Source organism: Phyllostomus discolor, chromosome 15, assembly GCF_004126475.2.
Source record: "Phyllostomus discolor isolate MPI-MPIP mPhyDis1 chromosome 15, mPhyDis1.pri.v3, whole genome shotgun sequence".
Taxonomy (NCBI): domain Eukaryota; kingdom Metazoa; phylum Chordata; class Mammalia; order Chiroptera; family Phyllostomidae; genus Phyllostomus; species Phyllostomus discolor.
In genome coordinates, this window is record NC_040917.2 from 11,148,607 (window position 1) to 11,173,636 (window position 25,030).

General features: G+C 43.8%; 1 protein-coding gene across 2 annotated transcripts; it reads right to left on the reverse strand.

Annotated features, from left to right (window-relative positions):
- Positions 1 to 476: 476 nt before the first annotated feature.
- On the reverse strand, positions 477 to 24,338 carry FH (fumarate hydratase). Of its 2 annotated transcripts, none has more exons than XM_028531165.2 (10): positions 24,148 to 24,338; positions 19,672 to 19,806; positions 16,968 to 17,078; positions 14,721 to 14,897; positions 12,099 to 12,281; positions 9,829 to 9,994; positions 8,210 to 8,413; positions 6,596 to 6,723; positions 4,024 to 4,177; positions 477 to 938 (listed from the first exon to the last, which is right to left on the reverse strand). In XM_028531165.2, the coding sequence occupies exons 1-10, from the start codon at positions 24,277 to 24,279 to the stop codon at positions 796 to 798; spliced, it is 1,533 nt and encodes a 510-aa protein (XP_028386966.1). In that variant the 5' UTR covers positions 24,280 to 24,338; the 3' UTR covers positions 477 to 795. The 2 variants fall into 2 exon arrangements, with proteins under 2 accessions (XP_028386966.1, XP_035872096.1); XM_036016203.1 differs by lacking the exon at positions 24,148 to 24,338 and adding an exon at positions 23,949 to 24,107.
- Positions 24,339 to 25,030: the final 692 nt, after the last annotated feature.

Here is a 25,030-nt window from a genome sequence, read left to right on the forward strand (position 1 = left end):
GGTTTTTGTTTTAATTATGCTTTTAAAATCTATATATGCTACCTTCTCAGGACCACAGGGGAGTGGGTGTTGATGTGACTACCTTTCCAAGAACATTAGGGGTGAGAAGCCTGTTTTTTTTTTTTAATACACTTCCTAGAGCACTGCTTACAGGTGAGACGCTTTAGTTGGTGGGAATCACTCCCTCCACAATCCTGTCAGTTACTGGGTTGGCCGAAAGTTCTGCCCTATCTACGTACGCCCATGTAGGTGTACACACACATGCATGCCCACACACTCGCACACCCACACACACGAGTGCCCACACACTCACACCCCCACCCAGAAAGGCAAACGCTGGTCAGCTTCTGCTTCCAAATGACGGAAAATAAAGGATGTCTGAAGGCAAGATTTGGGACTGAGATAACAAGTAGTTTTCCACTACCAGGGGAATACCTTTAAAACACCAGTAACAAAAAAAAAATTAAAACTCCCTAAAAATTGATGTGGCTCTTTTATAAAACATGTGAAGTGATAAACACACACAAATATCAGATTCAACTACAATACCCCAAGGCATTTAAAATCAAAGAGGCTGTTTTCTTCTTGATTTTATACAATTATTTTATTTTACCCTTTTAACTTCACTTTGGACCTTGCAGGTCCTGGAGTTTTACGTACTGTCCGAACTGCTCCGCTGCAGACGGTCAAGTTCAGTAGCAGTTTCCTTCCGCATTTACCCATCTTTGTTTAAAAACAGGAGTCTGTGTCATGTTACCGTTCCCCCGGCACGTTCTTATCACGCAGGCACTGCGGTCACTTCGGTCCCAGCATGTCCTGCGGCTTCACCCACTCGTCGAACTGCTCCGCTGTGAGGTAGCCCAGCTCCACGGCCGTGGCCTTCAGGGTCGACCCCTTCTTGTGCGCGGTCTTAGCGATCTTCGCTGCCTTGTCGTAGCCTGAAGGAAGGGGGAAAGGCGACAGAGGAGTGAGTAGTGAACGCTGGCGCTCTGAAGGGAAAGGCAGTCATTATTTACTTGATAGTGAAGTTCCTGAGCTCTTTGGCAATACTTTTCCATCTTAAAAATACTTAACAGTGATGATGTTATTGTCGTTTCTAACAGTGGTTATCTTCAGAGTTGCCATGTCTTACAGAGCATAGAATCTTTACTTTTCTTATGTAACACAGATGTAAACACACTCTCTACAACAGATTTGTTCCTAAATTAAAACTGCCCACTCACTCGGTTATCTTCAGAGGAAAAAAAAAACAATAAAGCAACGAGACACAAAAATACACATCTGAGTAGTATTGACTGTGTTGTTTCAAGTTCGTTTGACCAGAAACGATCCTCTTCATAAGGCAGCATCACGGGGCTAACGACTGCGGCGCCACGGGCCCAGGCCCGCGGGGACCGCTCTGCCAGTGGAGATGGAGCCGCAGCCGGAGCCGGAGCCGTAGCTGCAACCTGGGCTCACAGGAGACGCCCCTCAGAGCCACCTCTGACAGCTCTTCTCTGCTGGGCGCCCCACACCCGGCCTCTCCCCACGCAAGAGGGATGGTGGGGGGGCAGTAGGTTTTAGCTAAATATATTCTTCTACTGTTCACTGCGGGGTTACTAGCTTTTAAAATTAACAAAGGTAGGGGCAGGAGAATTCTACAAGTTGTTCTGACTTAACATAATTTTAAAAAGTCAGAAGGCAAAAGTAAGAAAGAACAGAAAAAATGAAAATGAAACCAAGAAAGGACAAAGGAAAAAAACCACCAAGGTCAGAGAACTATGACCAATGAGAAGCCTGCTGAGACATCCAACCATCAACCAGGAGACATGTTACATGTCTGCACACAATTACTCGCTGTTGATATGACACATTATGGGCACGGTTAATTTCACTGCGTAACTGAGTTTGTGAAGGCTAACCACACTGGAAAGGGCATTTACCGATCAGAGTAATTTGGACAAAGAATTCTCCTGTCAAACGTTAGGGGGCGATATTCGCCCTTCTGTACTTTCAAGCGACTACTGACACAGAAGTCCAAGTGGTGTGCTCAGCACCCTGAGCTCTCTGCCATCCCACAGAACACACGCACACATAGACCACGCACACAGAGCACATACATACAGAACCCACGCACACAGAGCACACACACACAGAACCCATGCACACAGAGCACACACAGAGCACATGAACACAGAACACACACACACAGAACCCATGCACACAGAACCCATGTACACAGAGCACACACAGAGCACATGAACACAGAACATACACACACAGAATACACACACACATGCACACAGAACCCATGCACACAGAGCACACACACAGAGCACATGCATACAGAACCCATGCACACAGAGCACACACACAAAACCCATGCACGCAGAGAACACACACACAGAATACATGCACACAGAACACATGCACATGGGGCCCACACACAGAACACATGCACACAGCACATGCACAGAGCACACACACACAGAACACACGCACACAGAGCACACACACAGAGAACCCATGCACACAGAGCACACACACACAGAATACATGCACACGGGGCCCACACACAGAACACACGCACACAGAGCGCACACACAGAGCGCACACACACAGAACACACGCACACAGAGAGCACACACACAGAACACACGCACACAGAGCGCACACACACAGAACACATGCACTCAGAACACACACACACAGAGCACACACACAGAACACACACACACAGAGCGCACACACACAGAGCACATGCACTCAGAACACATGCACACAGAGCACACACACACAGAACACATGCACACAGAGCGCACACACACAGAGCACATGCACTCAGAACACATGCACACAGAGCACACGCACACAGAGCCCACAATGCAGAGGTGGAAGGCTCCTGCTTTGCTGCCAGTCACACGTGGCTTGCCCACTTTTCCTTGTATGGCCTTTACCTCCCAGGACGCTGATTCCTGGGAAGACCCCTCCATAACACAGCTTTTGGAGCACCTCAAATATAAATGTGTTGACAGCACCTTCTGAGGTGCAGACGTAGTAAAGCACTTCTCACGGGGGCGCTCAGAGGCTCCCGTGTCTGTCACCAGCTGATGCTGAGGTGCCATAATTTCAAAAGGATCAAAATGTCATTACGACACTGGGCTCAGAGCCACCTTACGCAGTCAGATGAGCTCCCCCTTCATAAGACCACAACTGAAGCTTGACGTGAGGCCAAGAATACAGAGTCAGCCCCGAAAGGTCAGGATTACAGGAGAACGTTTTAAAGCGGCGACCATGTGTCCAATGACTTCATCATAACCTGTTCTGAAACAGACAACCGAGGGCTATGCTCCTCCCAGCTCAGCAGCGAGGGGAAGGTGGGAAAGGCTGCTAGCCCGGCGTCACATAAAGCAGCGGATGCCTCAAAACCTGCGAATCAGTGAATTGAATGGGGTCACCATGGTCCGTCCCTAATAAAGTCTACGCTGAACGCACAGAATGAAATGTTGACTGTTCTGGAAAAGGCTTGCAATACAAAAGCCATGGTTCTAGACAAAACATTGGCATTTCCCCCCTTTCCCTATAATGAATTACCCTGCTTATTTTAATGGAACACAACGGAAACCAAGTGCAGCCAAGCGTCTAGAGCAGGTAGAACAATGAATTCGTTCCCTGTTGCTAATCGGCCAGTGCCACCTAGTGACACTCCCAACGGACGGGGTCCTTCCCAGCGTCTCGGAATATAAAGCACCTGAATTCCAGTAAGATTCCAATACGTTTGAACTACTACTTCTGATTTTACCACATTTTCAAATAAAACAAAGCCTAATCGATCAATTTTTTGAAATGACTATGACATTCGTAAGTTACATATAGTGTCTTACAGCTCAATTTCAAATGTGTTTATAAAGATTTTACTTCGACAATGTCCAAAAGGAAGCTGCCGTCTCTGACCACGGATCCGCGGTCTCTCCCGCTTCTTGGCTCTCTGCGCGCGCGAGCGCACGGCGCCCCTTCCGCGCTTACCGCCCCTTCCGCGCTTACCTATGTGCGGGTTGAGCGCCGTCACCAGCATCAGCGACTCGTTCATCAGCTTGTCGATCCTCTCCTTGTTGGCCTGGATGCCCACCACGCAGTTTTCCGTGAACGAGACGGACGCGTCGCCCAGCAGCCTGGCCGAGTGCAGCACGTTTTTAATCTAAGAGAGGGGGAGAGACTTATTAAGCCTAACGTTTTTGTTTTGGCCCAGTAACATACGGCATTACTTACTGGTTCATAAATGAATACATGAGTCAATACACATACAGCACTCCTACAACTTTGGAGGCACTGGACTCAAGAAAACAAATATGAAAAAAATTATAAGCATGTGAGGGCACAGAAATCTAAGAGGAATAGATAATAAGCATAAATAACTAACACACAAGACAGCCTGCGGCATCACAAAATAGGAATGAAATGTGAGAGCACAGAGAAAGGGAGGCTGACCCTCATGGTGGGAAGAGGTGAAGCCCCCGGAAGGGGAGGAGTTAGATGGCTGGGGCTGGGGCTGGGGCTGGGGCTGGGGCGGGGGTGGGGGTGCGGTTGGGGCTGGGGCTGGGGCTGGGGCTGGGGCTGGGGCTGGGAGGGAACCAGTCTTCCCCGCAGGAGGCAGAGGTGCCCAGACGCGGAAGTCAGGCAGTGGGAACCGGTGGGGTCAGGGCTTCCCAGTTTCTAACGATCACCACACTTTCTTATATTTAAGGAAACACATATTCCACAGTCACTTCAAAACAGCTTTTCACACGATATACGAACTGTAAAATCAATTAGTTTGTTTTAGCGTTTCTTTCTTTTTGGTAACATTTCAATATGGGTTAAGACAAATATCCACATCCTAATCTCTTCTGGTCTAAAACCCCAGAGTCTGAAAACTATGCTCCCAACAATGAACTCGAGTAGAATTCACAGAACTTCAAGATGACTATTATTAGCAATGTTGATTATCTACATTTATTTTCTATTAAAGACAAAAGAGGTTTTTTGTAAAGACTAGCAGACATTTATTGTTACGCACTGACATTTGCTAGGCAGCGGCGTAACTGTCTGTACAGTGACCTGAGGGCAGAAGCTTCCAGGTCTGAGTCCTGCTTCAGCCTGTCTTCTGTTTTCCACTGGAACGTGCAATCCAGAGGGGCAAACTATCTGTTCTGTTCACTGTTCTGACAGTAGCAACCAGTACAGTGCCCGGTACGGACTAGTACTCAATGAACATTTCATGAATACACCGGATGAATAGACTTAATTTTGTCATTTGTGTGTTCTTATCAAATTAAAATCAGACCTTACACCAGATACAAACTGGAAGTCGGCTTCTCTATTTTAGACGTGACACTTTACACAAATACAGGACTCTTATGCTGACAGCTTCATTATCTGAAGCTGGGGGAATGGATGATAGGATGATACCATCTTACTCCAGCTTCATAAAGAGGAAGGAGAAGCCCTGGCTGGCATAGTTCAGTGGATTGAGTGTGAGCTGTGAACCAAAGTGTCGCAGGTTCGATTCCCAGTCAGGGCACACGCCTGGGTTGCAGGCCATGACCCCCAGCAACCGCACATTGACGTTTCTCTCCCTCTCTTTCTCCCTCCCTTCTGTCTCTAAAAAATAAATAAGTAAAATCTTTAAAAAAAATTTAAAAATTTAAAAAATTTAAAAAGGAAGGAGAAAGAAGTTTTAGTGAACCCAACGTTTTTGAGGTATGTGGAAGAGGTAGAACCAGTGAGAGACAGCCTGAGAGACAGGAAAGGAAAGTGGGGGGACATGCTGAAGAAACCAAGGACGAAGAGTATGTCACAAAGGCAAAAGTCAAGGCTGGACGCTGCCAGGCGAGCGGTGGCACGCCTACTGGACCGAGGTCACAAGTGACCGCAACCACAATTCAAGCACAAGCAGTGAGCACAGCGTGGATGACTGAGTATGGGTTACTCTCTTTTTTGTTCCTGTTTTAATTTTTGTTTTTATCCTCACCTGAGGACTTTTTTTTTTTTTTCATTGCTTTTTTAGAGAGAGAGGGAGGGGGAGAGAGAGAGACATCAATTGGTTGCCTTCTCGTATGTACCCTGACCAAGGATTGAACCCACAACTGGGGTATGTGCCCTGATGGGGAATCAGACCCGTGACCTCCATGACCTTTTGGTCAACGGACGATGCTCCAGTCAACTGAGTCACACCTGCCAGGACCCGTTCCTCTTTGAGACTGGATTTGAGGGGAGAAGGAAGGAGCAGCGTGAGGAGACAGGATTGAGGCAGGGCTCTTTTTCTTTCTTTCTTTTTTAACTGAGGCGGCTCACACTGATTTCTACCCACTAGTATCTCCACTGACGAAGGGCAAGGAAGAAACCTGTACCCTACCTTCCAGAAGTTTTCTTCCTATTAAAGCAAACAATCAAATTACTCGAGCTAACTGAATATTTGGGCTGAATCCTCTAACATTAATATATGCTTGACTTCCAACTGCTGATTATATATATCATGGCATACCTAATGTGAGATCTACAGAAACCTTTATGAAAGGCAAAAACCAAGACTCTCAGCCTTCAGTCAAAAACGTAAAGAATCAGATGGAAAGCTTACCATCATCGGCTTGAACACATTCAACTCAAAATGTCCATTGCTGCCCCCGACGGTGACGGCCACGTGATTCCCCATGACCTGGGCGGCAACCATGGTCATCGCTTCACACTGCGTAGGGTTCACCTTGCCTTCAAGAAAACCACCGGAGAGAGACTCCATGTCAAACATGCTCGTAACTTCTTCCCATCAGTTAAGATTGGGTTTCATGTCAAATAACCGAGAATGGGAGGGAATCTAACTTCATTAAATAAAGATATATAATAAAGCAGGGCCCCAACCACCAGTGCTGATTTAATGAAACAAACTGACCAAAGAAAGGGAGACGGGTAGCCACAAATTGTGAATCATTCCGTGGCTAATAAATAATGAGTAGTGAGTACCCGCAGCCACCTGTTAAATATAGTTCTCTCCATCTCCGCAGCTTTCATTCATTCTAGCAACATTCGCAGAGCCAGGCACTGGCTGCACCACATAAGTAAGAAAGATGCAGAGCTTGGAGGCCAGGGAGAGTGTGCTGGCAATTATGCCAGGTAAGGGGTAAAGGCAGAGAGGGGCAGACTGCTATGGGTGTGCTTTTAGAAGAGGGACCTGACCCACACTTGGGACGCTTCTCAGAGGACGGTGACATAAACTGGAATTTTCCTATCCATCGTATGAGTCTCCAGAACCCCACCATTCTGGTAACCCATCAAGTTTGAACCAAACACCCCAGATTCCTCTGACCAATACAAAGAAACACAGTGGGAAGATTATTTGCTTTTCTGCAACTCTGCATTTCTCTTTTTTAGGCAATCACCTTGAATCTGCAATCAACTAAATGCACATCATTTTTCAACACGAAATACTTTAAAATCAGATCTCTCCTTCTTCACATGCGTCGAGTTAAAAGAATCTACAGTCAGGTCTCTCTTTTTCACTATCAAAAGTCACTCTGTCGGTTTCAGTCCAACTACAGAGGACACTGTGAACCGGATTCGGTCACCTGAGGACCTGCTATCGCAGCTAAGTAAGTCGTCTGCTAGTACGATCGGCACCTCCCTCGGCTCACCAGTCAGCGTGCCACCAAGGCCTTCCTCCAGTCTGAAGTCAACTCACTAGTCCCTCCTGCAATGTCACTGCGTGCCCGGCTGCATTCACCTGACGGCACTGCCCACGCCCCTCCACTGGCCTCAGTGAACGTCATGTGAGCCTGCCCAGTGACTCGCTGGAGTCCAGGTGTCCACTGCCTGTGTCACTTCTCCAAAGCAAAAACTGAATTGAGAGGTGTTTGGTGTCATTCATTTTTACTCAACCCATGCTGGTCACTTCAACAGCCTGTTCTAAAACTCTCCTGGCTGTGCACCATGAACGGCAGAACTATTATTCATTTCCCAGTGTGGGAATCAAAACGCACACTACGAACGAAAAGTCTTTCCTCCTATATTGTTGGGTGAGGCTCCCAAAGTCCGGATCAAAGGGGGCTCAGAAGGACCTTCTGAAATGAGGGTGCCACACATGTCCCCACCCTCCTCTGGGACCATGGATCCCGAGCCAAAGGAGACATGCTGGGTAGGCAAGATGCCGGGGTTTTGTCGAGTCCCCGGTCTAACATCTACAAGCTCTGTAATTGATTACCTGGCATGATACTGCTTCCTGGTTCATTTTCAGGCAAAATCAGTTCCCCCAGACCCGAGCGAGGACCAGAACCCAGAAAACGAATATCATTTGCTATCTTCATCAGACTGCAAGCAGTCGTGTTCATGGCTCCGCTGAGTTCAACCAAAGCATCGTGGGCAGCCAGAGCTTCAAATTTATTTGGAGCTGTAACGAAAGGTAAGCCTGAAAAAAAGATAATGAGTTATCTATATGAGTTAACAGGTAAAATTAAATGGTTTTATAATATTAGCAAGTTAAATGGAAAGTTCAGTGTGTGAAAACCAAAAACTACAGGAAAAAAATTTACTCCAGGGAAAAAAAAAGTCTATTTCAAGACTAAAGTCTGTCCACATATCTTTAGAAAGCCCTAAAGGAGTAGAAAGAATCAGTAACGCCAGCACATGTAACGGATGAGAAAACAAGTCCCACAAACACTTGGAGACAGGGAGGTACCTCCCTGCTGCAGACCCAGGTGTGTGGAGGCCAACTTCTCGAATAAAGGCGAAAAGTAGGTCAAAGTCCCTTCCTGCCTTTCCTGGGACAGCTCCTCCTCCAGCCCAGGCTGCTCCCCTGCCTCCTCCCTCCAGGGGCCACAAATCCCTGGGACACTCAGGAGTCAAAACGAGCAAGACCGTCTCCATCAGCCTCTCCCACGGTCAAAATTTTGAAGAGCCACATATTTTAAACCCTCCCATAAATTTCTTCTTGATTAAAAAGCAGATTTCTCAGTCAAAGCATGCTGACACCAAAAGACATCAAAACACACAGAAAGCCAGCAGAGTAAGAAACAAAGAACAGCGAATCCACAAAATAACAGAAAACAAGTAACAAATGGCAATGGTAAAGTCCTTACCTATCAATAATTACTTTAAATGTAAATGGATTACATTCTCTAATTAAAAGACACAGAATGGGCAAATGGATAAAAAAAACACGATCCAACAATATGCGATCTACAAAAGACTCACTTTACCCCAAAAGACAGCAGTAACAGGATGGAAAAAAGACATTTCTAGGAAATGGACAAACAAAAAAAGCAGAGGTAAGGTAGACTTTAACTAAAAATGGTGAAAAGAGACAAAGGGAGGTCATTATATAATGATACGGGGTCAAGAAGATACAATTGTAAATATTTATGCACCCAACACTGAAGCACCTAGATGCATCAAGCAAAAACTAACAGAGCTAGAAGGAAAAATAAACGATCCTACAATAATAGCCGAGGACTTTCAAATCCAACTTTCAGCAAGGGGCGCAAACCATCCAGACAGGAGCAGTGAGGAGGAGTGGACTCGAACACCACTCTATGCCCAGCGGCAGCACGTCCCTCTCAAGCGCACAGGGAACATTTTCCGGGACAGACCACGTGTTAGGCCACGAAACGACTCAGCAAATTCAAGAAGACTGAGAGCATACCAAGCATCTTTTCAAACCACAATGGTAGGAAATAGAAAAAAACACCCCTAAAATAAAACACAAATGTTTGATGGCAAAATATCACTTTTAACTTTAAACTCACAAAAAGTCTAAAGCAGAAACACCCAGAAAATATATAAACTAGTGTAATAAAGCGAGTCGTAATTCATTTCGTCACTGACCTGTGAGCGCGGCCACTTTGGCAGCAACCTTTTCTGCAAAGCCGATTCTGGTGTTCAAGCCGGTGCCGACCGCAGTGCCGCCGGCCGCGAGCTCGTAGATCCGTGGCATGGCGGCTTTCACTCGCGTCATTGCGTATTTCAGCTGCTGGACGTACCCGCTGAACTCCTGAACAGAGACGGCAGCCAAGGTGAGAAGACAGAATTGCCTAATGACTTAGGAGTGCGTCTAACTGCATTAAATAGAAGTTTCTTCTCCACGTTTCAGACACTAAATTTTAAGTTACTCTGGAGGTATTCATGCCACTTTAATTCACATGACGCGCCACGTAGAGGAAAGAATGAGGCTTTATAATTCTATGAGATAAGATCACACCACTGCTAACATGCCACCTGCTTATAATCTAGTCTTAATAGAAAGCAAAGAACATAGGAAACAAACTTTAAAAAGGAACGACTTTATTACATTACATTATTTGTTATTTGCAAGTTATTTCTAATATTTTGGTGTCTCCCAGATAACTTTGAGAAAGCAAAAAAAAACCACCCTGAATCCTTTCAAGAAAAATATAAACATAGAAATACTCTCCCTACAATTTCAGTTTAAAATCCTGATGGGGAATATGAGAACGTTTTAACTATGCTACTAATGTCACACTGCTTTCTAAAATATGACACACTTTACACAAGGTAACCACAGAATTTACTGTGTTTTGGGCACAGCAAGGGCCTTGTCCATGAAGACAAATACGGGGGCAAGAGGCATACACTGGAACTCACCTGAACGAGCCCGGATATACAGTTACACTGAATCTCTTTTTTCCTGTCTAAAAACACTGAAAAGCCACAAATACTCTTGACTAGTTAGAAGATGTTGCTCCTCCTGATTAGTTTTAGGAGACGTAACTCCTTTCAAGTAGACCTGACCCATCTGACCTGAGATCACCCATACACGCGCCTACTGCATTCACTCAGGAAATATATTTTTATTCAGGAAAAAACTACACAAACTAGAAAGACAACTCCAATGAAAGCAAGTATGAAGGCTTCTGATAAGATAAAGTCAAACTGTCCAACAGAACTTTCTGTCACAACAGGGGGAATGACGACTTTGCACAGGAGGGTGTGTGGTGGCCCAGACGGACTTGAGCACAGTGGCTTTCCACCGTGAGACTCACACACACGCGAGAGGAAAAATCTGGAAGAGAGGGGTGCTGAGAAGTTTCAAAGACTTATACTACACCTCCTTAGAAATTCAGCATGGCACTGGGACCAGTGATGATGCCAAGAGTCAGAGACAGCTGTAAAAGGTAACTGGACTGAGTGGGCTCAGTTCAGTCATACCATCTGTGTTTCAGTTCATCATTTCACATTTTCCTCGTTCCTTCAGTGATAAAATTAAACCCAACAACCAAGCTTTTTTCAGTGTTTGCTATCACCTGAACAAGACTATAAATGGTAGGAAGTCAGCAGCAGCCACATTCGCACCCTCATCTCAATTTCTACAAAACCATCATTTGACACCTGGCATATATAACCATTTCTTGACGTATAATTTGTGTATGTCCTAGCTCCCAAACTGGACTGAGCTCACTAAGACAAAAAAAACCCTGTTCTGTGTATTTCCTACATCTCCTTGTGATACACACCATCAGATAGCGTTAAGGTACAGATAAAACATACAATACTTCCCAGTAATTTGGAGAAGAGAATAATACCACTTTCAAATGTGGCTAAAACAATTTTAGAGTAAGATATGCCTCATTTAAACACTTCAACATTAGCATCTGAAGAGCGCACTAATTTAATTAGAGTAAGAGAGACAAAGAAGGGTGAAGATGATGATGACGATAGCTAATGCCAGTACACGCTTACTCTCATCAGGCATGCTTCCAAGCACTCTCCATTGATCAGCTTGCTGACCCTCACAACTATCCTACGAAAAAGATGTCACGTTCCTCATTTTACAGCTGAGAAAACTGAGGCAGAGAAAGGCTACATAATTTTCCTAAGGCCCACCAGCTTGTGCACAGCAGAGCTAAGACGTGAACCTGCGCAGGCTGCCTTGCAGTCTGGCTCATGGCCGGTGTGCTCTGCCCCGCCCCTAGGCGGATGTCAATAAAAAGTGCTCACGGATGAATGCAGAACAATCTCTTGTCACTGAACTGAGCTGTTATCAACTTGCCTTTCCAAACCAGTGTGATTTAGCAGGTAATACGCTGGCCATTTGTACCGACCCCGAACTCAAATCAAATCGGATCCCTCCCGTATACCTGCCCCAGAGTGAGCGGGACCGCATCCTGTGTGTGAGTTCGCCCAATTTTGATGACGTGGGCAAACTCTTTGGATTTCGCCTCGAGAGCATCGTGTAGCTTCTGCAGCCCGGGCAGCAGCACCTCGTGAACTTCCATCGCAGCAGCTATGTGCATTGCCGTGGGGAACGTATCGTTTGAGCTCTGTTGGAGAATTTTCAAAAGAAATGTAAAATGTTAAATCAGAGGCAACAAAAAAATAAATGTCTCAATGAAAAACCTCACTAAACGACTACTAAACACTCAGCATCATTTTAGTGCTCAATCACGTTTGTGTGTGGCGAGTCTGAGGTCACTTAGGATCAAATGGGAAGCAACCTGCTTTCCTTTATGGAATGTCCTTATTGTATTGATGGTATATTGTATGTACCACCTGCAATGAACGTGTTCGTGATTATTCCACCTGACTGCTAATACATGACAGCAAGGAAGAGAGAAATGGTTAACACGTGCCTGTGAGGACAGCAATAACACCTTACAGTTACACAGTGCACACCATCCCTCATAAACATTTCTCCATTGATGGACCTGAAGGAAAATGCTGAGGTAGGTCAGCACTTGAAAAACAGGAAAGCTGAGCTGCCATTTTTGACTTGCCAAAATATTTAGGATGAGCATGCTGGGCCCTGACGAAGAAGTCAAAGGAGCACTCCATGCTCTCTCCTCACCCGTAACTCCATACTTCTAAGTTATGATGCCATATAAAAAGGTGTACCCACTATATATGTTTTCACTTTTTATTACGTTAAATACCAAACTGCTTACAAGAGCAGGATGGATGATACAACGGACACTCACATACCTATCACCTAAATTCAAATAACTACCAGCACAGAGTGAGCCATATTTCATCTACCACACCACCTCAGTTCCTCCCCCGACCACGTACACTGGGTCATTTGAAGCAGATCTCAGATTTCAGTGTATATAAAAGATAAATTCATATTTCAAGGCAAGTCCTGGGTTTGAAGATCCTTCACACAATGAATTTATGTAACAAAACTTTCCCCATTATGGAGCAGTACCCTGGAGACCTGTATGATTCTGTGCGCCACTGTCACTCCACTAAATTCAATAAAAAGAGAAAAATTTCCCCCTTAATACTTAAATATCTCCATATTTAGTCACACCTAGCACTTAGTTTCTAAATATCATAGATCTTAGTTTCTAAATATCATACTCCAGTAAGGCCCTCTGAGAGATCCCTGGAAAGACGGGTGTGTATGGGGCCAGGCCAGGGGAAATACAAAACGATGAGCCGGGGGCACCTTTTAGTCCCAAAAAGGGAACCACTGGGTTTTCTAAGAGGATGCTGGCCTGCCCACAGTACACAAGAGCCAGCTGAGTGGACTCCCAAAGCTGGGACAATCGGAGCAACCATATAAATAACAACAGTATTAGGGGGGAAAGCATTAGATTATACCTCTAAGAATAAAATACATATTCATGAAACCATACTGAATACATTAACAACTGAATACATAAATTAATGTGGGGAGAACAAAGATGACAAATCTTTATAGCAAAATTCTAATTAATAAATGTAGAAGGCACGAGAGGCATAGGAAACCTCAACCAAAATACCGTACAGTAATTGCTATAGGCAAGGTCCATTGATGAATGCTGGAATTCACGGGCAAAAGTTTAAGGAGCCAGAGGATATCCGCAGAGTCTCAAGTTCTATGTTAATTCCGTGGTGATTTCAGCACACGTCCAAAACTTTCCTGAAACTCCTTCCTTTTGGGAGTGAGGCTTACGTGCAGTTCCTGGGGTGCAGCAGGAGGTGGTTGGTGACTCCCCGCTAACAGGGAGTGGAAGGGGACAGACCTGGCAGACACCGTCCCAACCAAGCGATGCCCATTATGCTCGCCAGGACCGACAGCCACGTGGCTGTCACGCACGGCTGACACGATGCAACGAGAAGAGCCCTCATTTCTCTAACACTCGTTGCAAAATCCAGTCTCAGTCCAATCACGGGAAAACACTGGACAAAGGCAAGCCAAGGGACAAAATGCCTGACCACTACTTTGGAAAGTGACAGAAGACACACTGTCACAGTAGAGGGACTATAGGGAGATGGTGACCAAATGCAATGTGCAGTCTGGACTGGATCCTGAAGACACACGGGACATCAGCAGAAAACTAGAGAAACCCTAACACACTCGGTTTAGTTAAGAGCATTGTACCAATGTTCATTTTTCAGAGTGGTGAATGTACCGGGTTTACATTAAATGGTTAACATTAAGGGAAGCTGGGTAGAGGGTATGCAGAAACTCTTTGAAGTATCTTTGCAATTCTTTTATAAAATTAAGCTATTTCAAAATAGTTCTTAAAAATCCAAAACAATAAAAATATACACATATACTAAATTCAGGTGTCCTGAAAGTCATTTTTCCCTAAAAGTGATTTTTCTGAAGTTAGACCCAAGACTCCTGGAAGAAATAAGAACATCTAAGAAGTCCTTTCCATTGAAAAATATAAGCAGAATGACTCTCCTTGCCAATAAGCCAACGCCTGCCTGATAAGACAGACCTCGGGTGTTCTTCACAACTTCCAGCGGAGGAAAGAGATCGAAACGCTGACCTGGCTTTTATTAACGTGGTCGTTGGGATGCACCGGTTTCTTGCTGCCGAGTTCGCCTCCCAGCATTTCGATGGCTCTGTTGCTGATGACCTCATTCACATTCATGTTTGTCTGGGTTCCCGACCCAGTCTGCCACACCACGAGGGGAAAGTGGTCATTTAGTTTCCCTTCGGCTACCTGCAGAACAGAGGGTTAGACACGGGGGGTTTTTTTAAAATAAGAAAGGCAACGTTCATTTGGCTATTTTAATCAACTACGATTAAGTAGGTACCATGCACCACACAGTTTTAAAGGTGTGTTTTACTGCTGGTGCCGCACAGTCTGAGGCTGGCCGGCAAGCCAGGCTTCCGCAGCATCCCTCGTCCCAAGCGCGGCCGCTTTGACGAGTGAGTGCTAAACTATGGGAGTCAACGGAACTGAACCAAACCCTGCTTCTCCAACTGCCTCCCCTGCTAACATGCAGATAGGGCCACATATTAGGGCTGCCAAACTGTTGGGTCTTTAGCTACATTCACTGTCGGTGCTCGGCAGGGTCATCCAACAGATGCGACAGTTGGAGTCAGTGTGAGAATGGACTGGTGACATGAAAATGAATTCATTAATAGCTGCTTCCTCACACAGATGCCCAGTGAGTAGCAACTGCCAAGTACAGACGCACAGTCCAAATTTCTTCCTGCTTTTGTCGTATTTTTATACTTCCAATTGCTGTGCTTGTTTTCGGACTGTACGCTTTCTAAGATAGTGGGTGCTTAACCACCTTCTGGAATAATTTTAGCTTAAACAAATCAGCATGCACTTTGGAAATATACTACCTTTAATAACTGGTTCACTTTAAAACTTGTTTCCTGGTTAGCAGAAATATTAGGTGACAGGTGTGGGAAATCTGGAGAACTAAGGAAAGTCCACTGGCACCACAGCGCCGGACCTCAGGAACAAGGCAGCTGGCGCTCTGGTGTCTCTTCCCAGTTTCCGTGCCACGCGGCGGGAGTGCGTGTGCACACACGAGAAAGCTTCTGTTCGTTTTTCCTCAACAAAATTGGGGTCATAAAATACACATATTTGGCTACCCCCCCCCACTGCTTCTTATATGGTAGGCTTTGTTCCGTGACATTCTTTAGAAAACTAATTTTCTATGGCATCACAGTATAACTTATACATGTGGCTGTTAGGGATGGATACTTTCTAATCTGTTGTTATTACAAATGGCACTGCAGTGAACAACATTATGTACAGAGTTTTTAAACTGTCGTGTTTGATTGCTTCCTTCAGATTATGATATTAGAGAATTAACTAAATAACTTTCCCCATACATACTATCAAATAACCAACTAGTTTTTAAGTGAATCATTTATGTATAAAATAAGAAATAAAATATATAAATTTAAAGAGTGTTTCATCATACAGTTTTTCTGTATACAACTATATAAATTAAAGGAACAGTCAAGAGAATCAATAAGAGGGTATACAACCATCCACAAATTTTGCCACAGTATTTGAAGCCCCAAATCGATAACCTCATTCACCAATAATGCTGCCACCCTGCTGCTGGGGACCGCTCTGTGTGGTACCGGGGACTGCAGCCCGGCACGAGCAAGGCCTTGGAAGAGGCCTGTAAGTCCCCACTGCAACGCTGGGCATGCAGGTGGCAGCGTGGCCCGATGCTCACGCCAAGGGTTCCGGCGGGAAGTCGGGCCTGAAGTGTACACTGTACCCTCTGAAGCTTGTTTTGCTGTGTATGGCACTGTTGACATAAATCGGATGTTTAAGTTCAAGGCATAAGGAGTGAACTCCTTATCTCATGAAACATGTCTTCAAGGCCATCTGGCGTCAGCACGTCTAACAGACCGTGACCTGAGGCAGATGTCTGTGTTCCTTTGATTATTATCTATAGGTAATACCTGTTTTCTATGACTAGAGCCTTTTGGCACTGATTGATGAGCCATGTGCACTTGCTGTCTACCCCTATGCACACCAATCCCAATAAAAGCCGTTTCCGAGCAGGGCTCAGGGCATTCTCCCCTAGGGGGGGTCGCCACCCCCTTTCCCGCCGGAACAAAGATTGCGTCCAGGAGGACTCACTTCATCCGTGACCCAGAGAACTCCACGCAATGGGCTTCCCCCCACCCTGCCTTGAACTTCATTAACTCCAAAATTCGCAGTGCTCGCTTTCTCCTGCGGAGCCTGCTATCACCCAGCGGGTGACAGGCGGCTGCTGCCTCTAGGAATGAGCCCGCTCGTCGCTCCCACCTCGTCTGCGGCCTTCATGATGGCACTGGCGATCTTCGGGTCCAGACCATAGTCCTGGTTCACTTCGGCGGCTGCTCGCTTCAAAATGCCAAAAGCTTTGATAACTGGGATCTAGAATCAATCAGAGAAACATCTCAGATTTGCAGTTTTGGGTAAGTATGAAAATTTAAGATTAATATTTTATGCAGATGCAAAAGTTGTACATAACATAACTCAAGTAACACTGTGACCCTAAAATGTTTAAGATATAGAGAAAGGTTATAGACAGGTAGGTACCTAATGGACCAAGAATCATCATCATGTGTCCCTTTGCTTGGGGAACCAAACAAAAGCCAGTGCACTGACCTTTCACATAGGTACGTGTGTGTGTCTCACACACACACATATTCACACACAGACAACGCGCCATTTATCCTGTTTTCACAATGTAATATACACGCACTTATTTCAGATGTGTGCTTGATCATATTGCCAGCAATAACCATGATTTTCTCCCACTAGATCCCAATCTGCATTGTAATTTTTCCTTTCCTTCTCCATCAACAAAATAAAAAGGCAAACTACCAAATGGAAAAAAATATTGACAAACCTTTTTAGTTTATAGATCTTTTCACGTTCTCCTGCAAATCACCTTACCAAATTTAAAAGGATGAACTGAGTAACTTCTGACGAGGTTGCAATGAAACGGTATCTCGTTTTCAAAAGATAGGAAAATGAGTGTTCTTGTCAAAATCAGTAACACGGACTGTGGTATACACCCCCTACCAGGCTGGGGGGGGAAGAGAGCGGAAGGGAGACAGGAAGGCTGAGGAAGACAGTGGTGAATTCGTAAAGGAGATGCTACGATCCTCACGGGGACTGGGAGTGGAAAAACAAAACAATAAAGAATAAGACACATTAAACCCGGGCCAAAGAGGATAAGCCAAGGGGCAAGCCAAAAAGGAAATAAAAACCAGAAGATTTTCATTTTGAATTTGAAGAACATGAAGTAAAACATCGTGAGCGTTTTACCCAAATGGTAGGGACACAAATGGCCCCCGGGGTTAGAAACATAGGACCGTGAAGGCGGACACAAACGGGCACTTCGGTTTCGACAGCAAGTCGGTGGGTCGTGAGCACGTGCCAGTGGCGACTGGCCGTCTGCCTGGAGTGACTGACCCGTGTGTGTGGGGACTCATGCAAAGGAAAAAAGGTCACAGCAGAGAGTTTCACTGACCACTATTAGAGTAAAATGTAAAATGTATCACTGGAGAGAAAAGAAGGGTCTGGTTCTTCTCAATTTATTCACATTAGAAATTCACAACTGTTTTTAATGTTGTTTTCCTTTGGACTTCAGGTACAAAGGGTTGGGTTTCATCCTACTGTTCAGCTCAATGGACAGACAGTAGGCTTCATCTTTAATAAAGTTCGGGAAATTAATGCAGACGATGGCAAATGTGGCAAAACTGGTATCCCTGTGCCCATTTGGCTCAGCTGTGCAACCCAAACAGCAGCCCTGTGTCTGGAGCAGCGGCCGCAGCAATCCTGCGAAGCGCCCAGAACCACGCACCTTGCCGGTGGCAGCGGGAGCATCAAACCCTGACCCGTGCTCACTCCCATCGTACAGGTTAGAACTGACCTCATTAATCCCAGGAGTTGCACTGTAAGACTGAGCTCTTTGATCCCAAGAGTTGAGCTATCTGAGAATGTTTCAGGATCAGTTGCTGCCCTTTGTCACCCAACTGTGTCACGTGACCCTGTGTGGGTCGACCTCACCAAGCTAGCTGCAGGTAACAATAACAAAGATTTTCTTCCAAGAAGATTCAGCTGCCTATTATCTAATTGAATGAACAGTCTCAAAGGCTTAGGAATAAGCTAAAATATGGAAGCTAAAATTATTGTAAAATTATTGTAAAAAGCACAGTTAGAAGATAACTGTTAAACATTACTTCACCAGATGAACCTTGGCTACTTCTAGGCTCTGAGGCTACCCTGCATTCCTAAAGCGACTATTTTTCACACTCCAGGTGGGCTCCAGAGGGATGGGTAATATACTTAACCGATTCTTTTCACACTTTGACATCTGTGAAATCAAGATGCATCTTACAATTGATGACATGCACAACTTTAACTGGCATCTCTTTTCTTTCCTAGTGGTACATATCAATGCACCTTCTAACTGATGTCACCTTAGCTTTAATGAAATATGACAGAAAGTGTTCTAATCATTAAGCCATTCATGTGGTGTTGAACAAACACGTATTATCTACTATATGCCAGACATGGTAAAGAATAATATTATTAGGTTTTGTGTATACTTCTCTAGAAACTGATACCAAGGGAGATAGAAAGTATAATATTAAAGAAAACTCTGTCTCTTTTAAATCAGTTTTCTGAAACTCAGTGTTAATTGGTAAAATAAATAAACAATATTTAAGTATTGAAATTAAGAATGCTTACCAACTATTAAATCCTAGTAAAAATCTGAAAAATCCCAGCAAAAATAAAAAGACAAGTCACTTAGTTCTATCAAATACAAATTCAAAATATTCCAAGTCACAGCTCAAAATAATAGTATTTAAAAAGTCACATTTTAATGAAAGAAACATCTTATTACTCACAAAAATCTCTAATAACTACATTTTAGCCCCATAAAATTTTATTTATAAAATAAAATGGCTCATTAGAACAAATCCCAGTTCACCCAAAAGGAGCCCCTACTCACAGGCATGCGTTCGGTCACACCGCCAATCTTAAAGTTCATGGTAGACCTCACTGTCTGGGCGCCATAGTACTTGTCACTTGGGACCTTGAGTTCACCGAAAGTGTCATATTCTATCCGAAAGGAATTCTGGCTGGCCTGAAGACAGAGGCAAGACACTGTTAGGACTTGAACAGGAATCAAGTATCAAAAGCACATCAACTGTAAGGGAAGAGAAACTTTAGAAAGTACCACAGGGACAAAATATTGCATTTTCACTCTCATTCCACTCTCCTCTTCCAGCTCTTTGAGAGATGACCGTCACACACACTTATTAATATACATGTTAAAGCCAGATTGCAGACGTCACTCGCTACACAGATGTAAACACAAAGGCAGGTTCTGAAGTAGAAATAATCTTTCCAATTCAGGAATATGCCTGTTATTGACCAAGCTCTGGCCAAGTCAGTGTACTTAGGGCAATGCTTCTCTGGCTGGGAACTTGAGAAAAGTGGTCTAAGAACGATACTTTAAAATGTGAAAATGTTATATACTTAAACAGAGCTGGACTGTGGTCTACAAACACCACGCATGAGAGACAGCTTAGTGCAATACAGATCACCCAGACTCCGTGGTCACCTTCCGCCTGTCAGCTTTTCTGCTCTCCAAACGGAAGGAGGTGTGCAGACGAAGGGGGATGGACCAGGTCTGTTCTTAGCCTTTTTGGGGTGACAGAACCCTTTGGGAAGACGAGGAAAGCTATGGATCCCCTCTCTAGAAAAACCAAAATAAATAAATAAATATATATATATATATAATCTTATATATGATTTTAGGGAGTTTATATCTTGAAGCCAATCTACCATCCAGAATAAGAACCCGTGACCCAAAGTCCCTTTTATGGAGAAACTAGGATTCTACCAAGCACATCAATTTATACTAATAACAAAAAAGAACAACTGCTCAAAAAAACATTTTGACACTAAAACAATTTACTGTAAACCACTAGAAATTTGGAATTTAAACATGATACTGTATATTAAGGAAACTTCACAGGGATACTCAGAGCTTTAATCCATGGTCACCTAGCATGAATTATCACCTAGCATGGTCACCTAGCATGAAATAAGCATAGTCAAAGAATTCAAAAGATTTTAAAATCCCTAGCCAAGTAATTGGCTAGCACATAAGGACACCTCGTACATAAGGCCATCCTACCGAGGCTGGGAGACACAGCGGATGTAACCAATATACAGAAACAAATATAGAGATGAAACCAAAATGAGGTACCAAAGAAACATGCCCCAAATGAAAGAACAGAAGAAATCCCCAGAAAAAGAACTAAATGAAATGGAGGCAAACAATCTACCAGGGAGAGTGTTCAGAACAATGATTATAAAGATTCTGAAGAAACTTAGGGCAAGAATGGACAAACTCAGTGAGAACTTAAAGATTTTGTTAAGCATAAAAGAGGCCACAAAAAACAATAGGAAAAAAAGCAGTGAAAAATGAAGAACACACCATATGAAATAAAGAATACACTAAAAGGAATCAAAAGGAGATTAAATGCAGCAAAGGATTAAATCAGCAATTTGAAAGAAAAGGTGGCAGAAAACACCCAATCAGAGCAGGAAAAAAAAAAAAAAGAAAAGAATGAGAAGTTTAAGGGACCTCTAGAACAACATAAAGCATAATGACATGTGTAGTGTAGGGGTACCAGAAGGAGAGAGAGAGTAAGGGATGAAGGATCTATTTTAAGAACTGGCTGAAGACTTCTTGAATGTGGTATAGCAAAAAGGCACATACATCCAGGAAGCACAGAGTCCCAAAGAAGAAGAATCTAAAGAGGCCCACAGGAAGACATATAATTAACATGGCAATGGTTAAAGGCAGAGATGATCTGAAAAGCAGCAAGAAGACAGTTACCTACAAGAGAGCTCCCATAAGACTGTGAGCTGATTTCTCAACAGAAACATGTGAGGCCAGAAGGGATAGGAATGGAATATTCAAAGTGATGAAAAGCAAGGACCTGCAACCAAGACTATTCTATCCAGCAAAGCTATCACTTAAAATTGAAGAAGAAATAAAAAATTTCCCAGACCAAAAAAAAAAAGCTAAAGCTAAATCAGTGCTGCAAAAGATGTTAAATGGACTTCCTTGACATGAAGAAAAAAAACGAGGAACATTGTTATAAAAAATAAAATGGCCATATAAATACATACCTATCAATAATCACTTTAAAAGTAAATGTATTAAATGTTCCAATCAAAAGACAGAAGATAGTTGAATGGATAAGAAAACGAGACCCACCTCAGAATGAAAGATACACACAGACTAAAAGTAAAAAATGGAAAAAGATTTTTCATGCAAACAAAATGAAAAAAAAAAAGCTGGGGTAGCAATACTTATATCAAAGAAAATAGACTTTAAAACAAAGGCTATAATAAGAGACAAAGGAGGACACTGCATAAAGATAAAGGGGTCGATCCATAAAGATATAAACCCTGTAAACAATTATACACCCAACATAGGAGCACCTAAATATGTAAAGCAAATCTCAATGGACATAAAGGGGGAGATCGACAGTAATACAATCATAATATGGGATCTTAACACCCACTGACATCAATGGACAGAGCTTCTAGACAGGAAATCAACAAGAAAACAGAGGCCTTAAATGACACACTAAACCAGATGAATTTGATGGATATTTTTCAGAGCATTTCATCCCAAAGCAGCAGAATATACATTCTTTTCAAGTGACAGCCCTCACCCCCCTACAGACCAGATTTGGCACACTGTGACTTTTGGCCTTCCCCAAAACTACAATCACCTTTGAAAGGGAAGATATTTCAGACCATCGATGAGATTCAGGAAAATATGACCGGGCAGCTGATGGTGATTGGGAAAACTATGTGAGTTCCCAAGGTGCTTACTTTAAAGGGGACTGAGGCATCATTGTCCTATGTATGTTTCTTGTAACCTCTATCTTCTTCAATAAATGTCTCTATTTTTCATAGTACATGGCTGGATGCCTTCTGGACAGACCTCATTTCTTCTGTTTCAAAAAGTCAGATATAATAGAAACAATAAGCCATCTAAATGTATCACCCATGAGAGTAAATTCTTAATTACTGACAGTCACTGAAGAATTGAATTAGTATTATATGAATAAATTATTAGTTCTATTCTAAAATTTATTCATATTTCTTCTAATTTTAGATAATTCACTGAGTTCCTCTATGACTTTGATGCCTGTATCTGCAATAGTCTTTGGTTTAAAGTTAACTTCATATGTCATAGTTGCTTCTAAATTTTCTTTTAGGATTTAGAAGAATGCTATTTATTTGTGGACAGTTCTAATACTTCCTTTCTGTGGTATTATAGAGTTATGTAAGAGTTAATGCAATATTGAATGCAAAGGTTATTCATATTTTTAAGAGTATTCAGTTTAGGTTCTAATTAACAAAATTCACAAATGGATGATCTATATTACTGTTTCCATATAAGCCTTCATTCACCAATCAAGATATCCTCAACTATACTCCAAACTTATATTGAAGAACAAACAAAAACAATAGCAAACACTATTTGAACATATACTGCTTTTGCTTTATGTAAACTGTCTCACATTTTGTCATAATAACCACACAAATGTAAGTATTACTATCTTTATTTTACAAATTGTGAAAATGTAAGCTTGGATAGGTTAAATAATTTGGACAAAAATACACAGCCACTAAAAGATAGCATTGGGATTTGACTCTGTTTTTTCAGACCACAAGGCTCATTTATTTCTGTTAGCTACATTGTATTCCAAAAAACTCTCTGTCCTGGATAGCTCTTCAAATCCACTGTAACATGAGAGTGAACGAATATAACTAAGAAAGGGAAACTGGTACAAGGAAAAATAATGAACTGCATTATCAAATCATTCAATAAGTTAAAAAATCAATAAATCAGAATATCTTTTGGTATCATGGTCAAGATCACCTGAACCCGAAAGCAGTTCAGGTAGCGTGGTGATTCTAGCAACCAGAGTTCAGAGGCGACCAGATTAGCACTACTCTGCCAGTGTCTGGCCAGCCAGGCCCTATTGAGGGGCAGGGACGGGAGCTTTTCCCTTTCCCCACCCTCTCTCCCACCCAGATCTGTCCCAAGAGCTGGGGGCTCCTGCACGCGCGGGAGCGCAGCAAGCGCGGCCGAGGAAGGCTACTCCAAAGCGCAGAGGCCCAGCCTGCTCGTGGAGAGTCCCGGCAGCGGGACTCGCAGGCAGCTGCCGCCCCCGTCCAAGCGGTCACCCAGGGGTGGAGACTCCAACCCCACTCTGCATGCGGTGCCCCGGACAGAGAAGGCCGCCACGCTGCGCGGGAGCACAGCATAGTGCCGGACTTGGGGGACCCCCGGGTAATTCTTCCCCGCGGCCCGCGGGCGCCCTGCCCGCGACCGTAGGGCTGAAGGTCACGGCGGGGACGCGGGAGGACCGGAGCCCGCGCTCACCATTCCAGCGGCGTTCGGAGGCCGGAATGGGAGGGTGGCCGCGCCACCAGGGCCTGGAGCCAAGGCTGAGGCTGAGGGTGGAACTCGCACGAGGCGACACGACCGCGCGAGGAGCCGGAGTGCGTGGTGCATGGTGCAGCAGGAGCCTGTGTAAAATTACTGAGGCCGATGCCACGCCCCCTCGCTTGCGTCATTGCCCGTCCAGCCCACCGGACTCCGCTCTTATCCAATCAACATCCGGAAACTGACTGCGGGGGGCGGAACCAACCGTGAATGGCCAGTAAAGAGCAAGGGGGCAAACTTCCTTGTAGAATGGATATTTGAAGCCCTCAGATTCACGGGAAACTAATTAGAAGGGAATTATGGGAAAGGAAGTTCAGGTTATTCTTTCAACCAGGTTGATTGATGTGTGTGGCTGCTGGAGAGCGAGAGTATTAGCTAATGAACCTTCTGTTAGTGTTTAGTTGGTGGAACATCCTGGAAAGAAATATTGGTGGATTCATTTAGTTATCATGTAATCTCTCATTAGCTATTCTTTGTATAGGATTTTTTAAAAATTTCTTCCAGATTACAGATTCTATGTAGAAATTTGGGGGAAACCCAGCAAAGTATGGAGAATGAAATAATAATTATCCTTGATGCCAACACTTAAGATAATAACTCATGTCTTTTAACTTGTCATTTTGAAATCTCTTTAATGTGTGCTGTCAGAGCTCTGTTCAAGTGTAGTGTGGATGTTGATTGTTATAGGTGATTTGGGAATTTACTATTTGTGTGTAGGTTTCTAAATTTTTGCATTGAAAAGTCATATTGTTTGAATGTAATAGGTGATAAAATGCAGGAACTGATATAAAATTGCATCTAAACCACAATTTTATCTCTT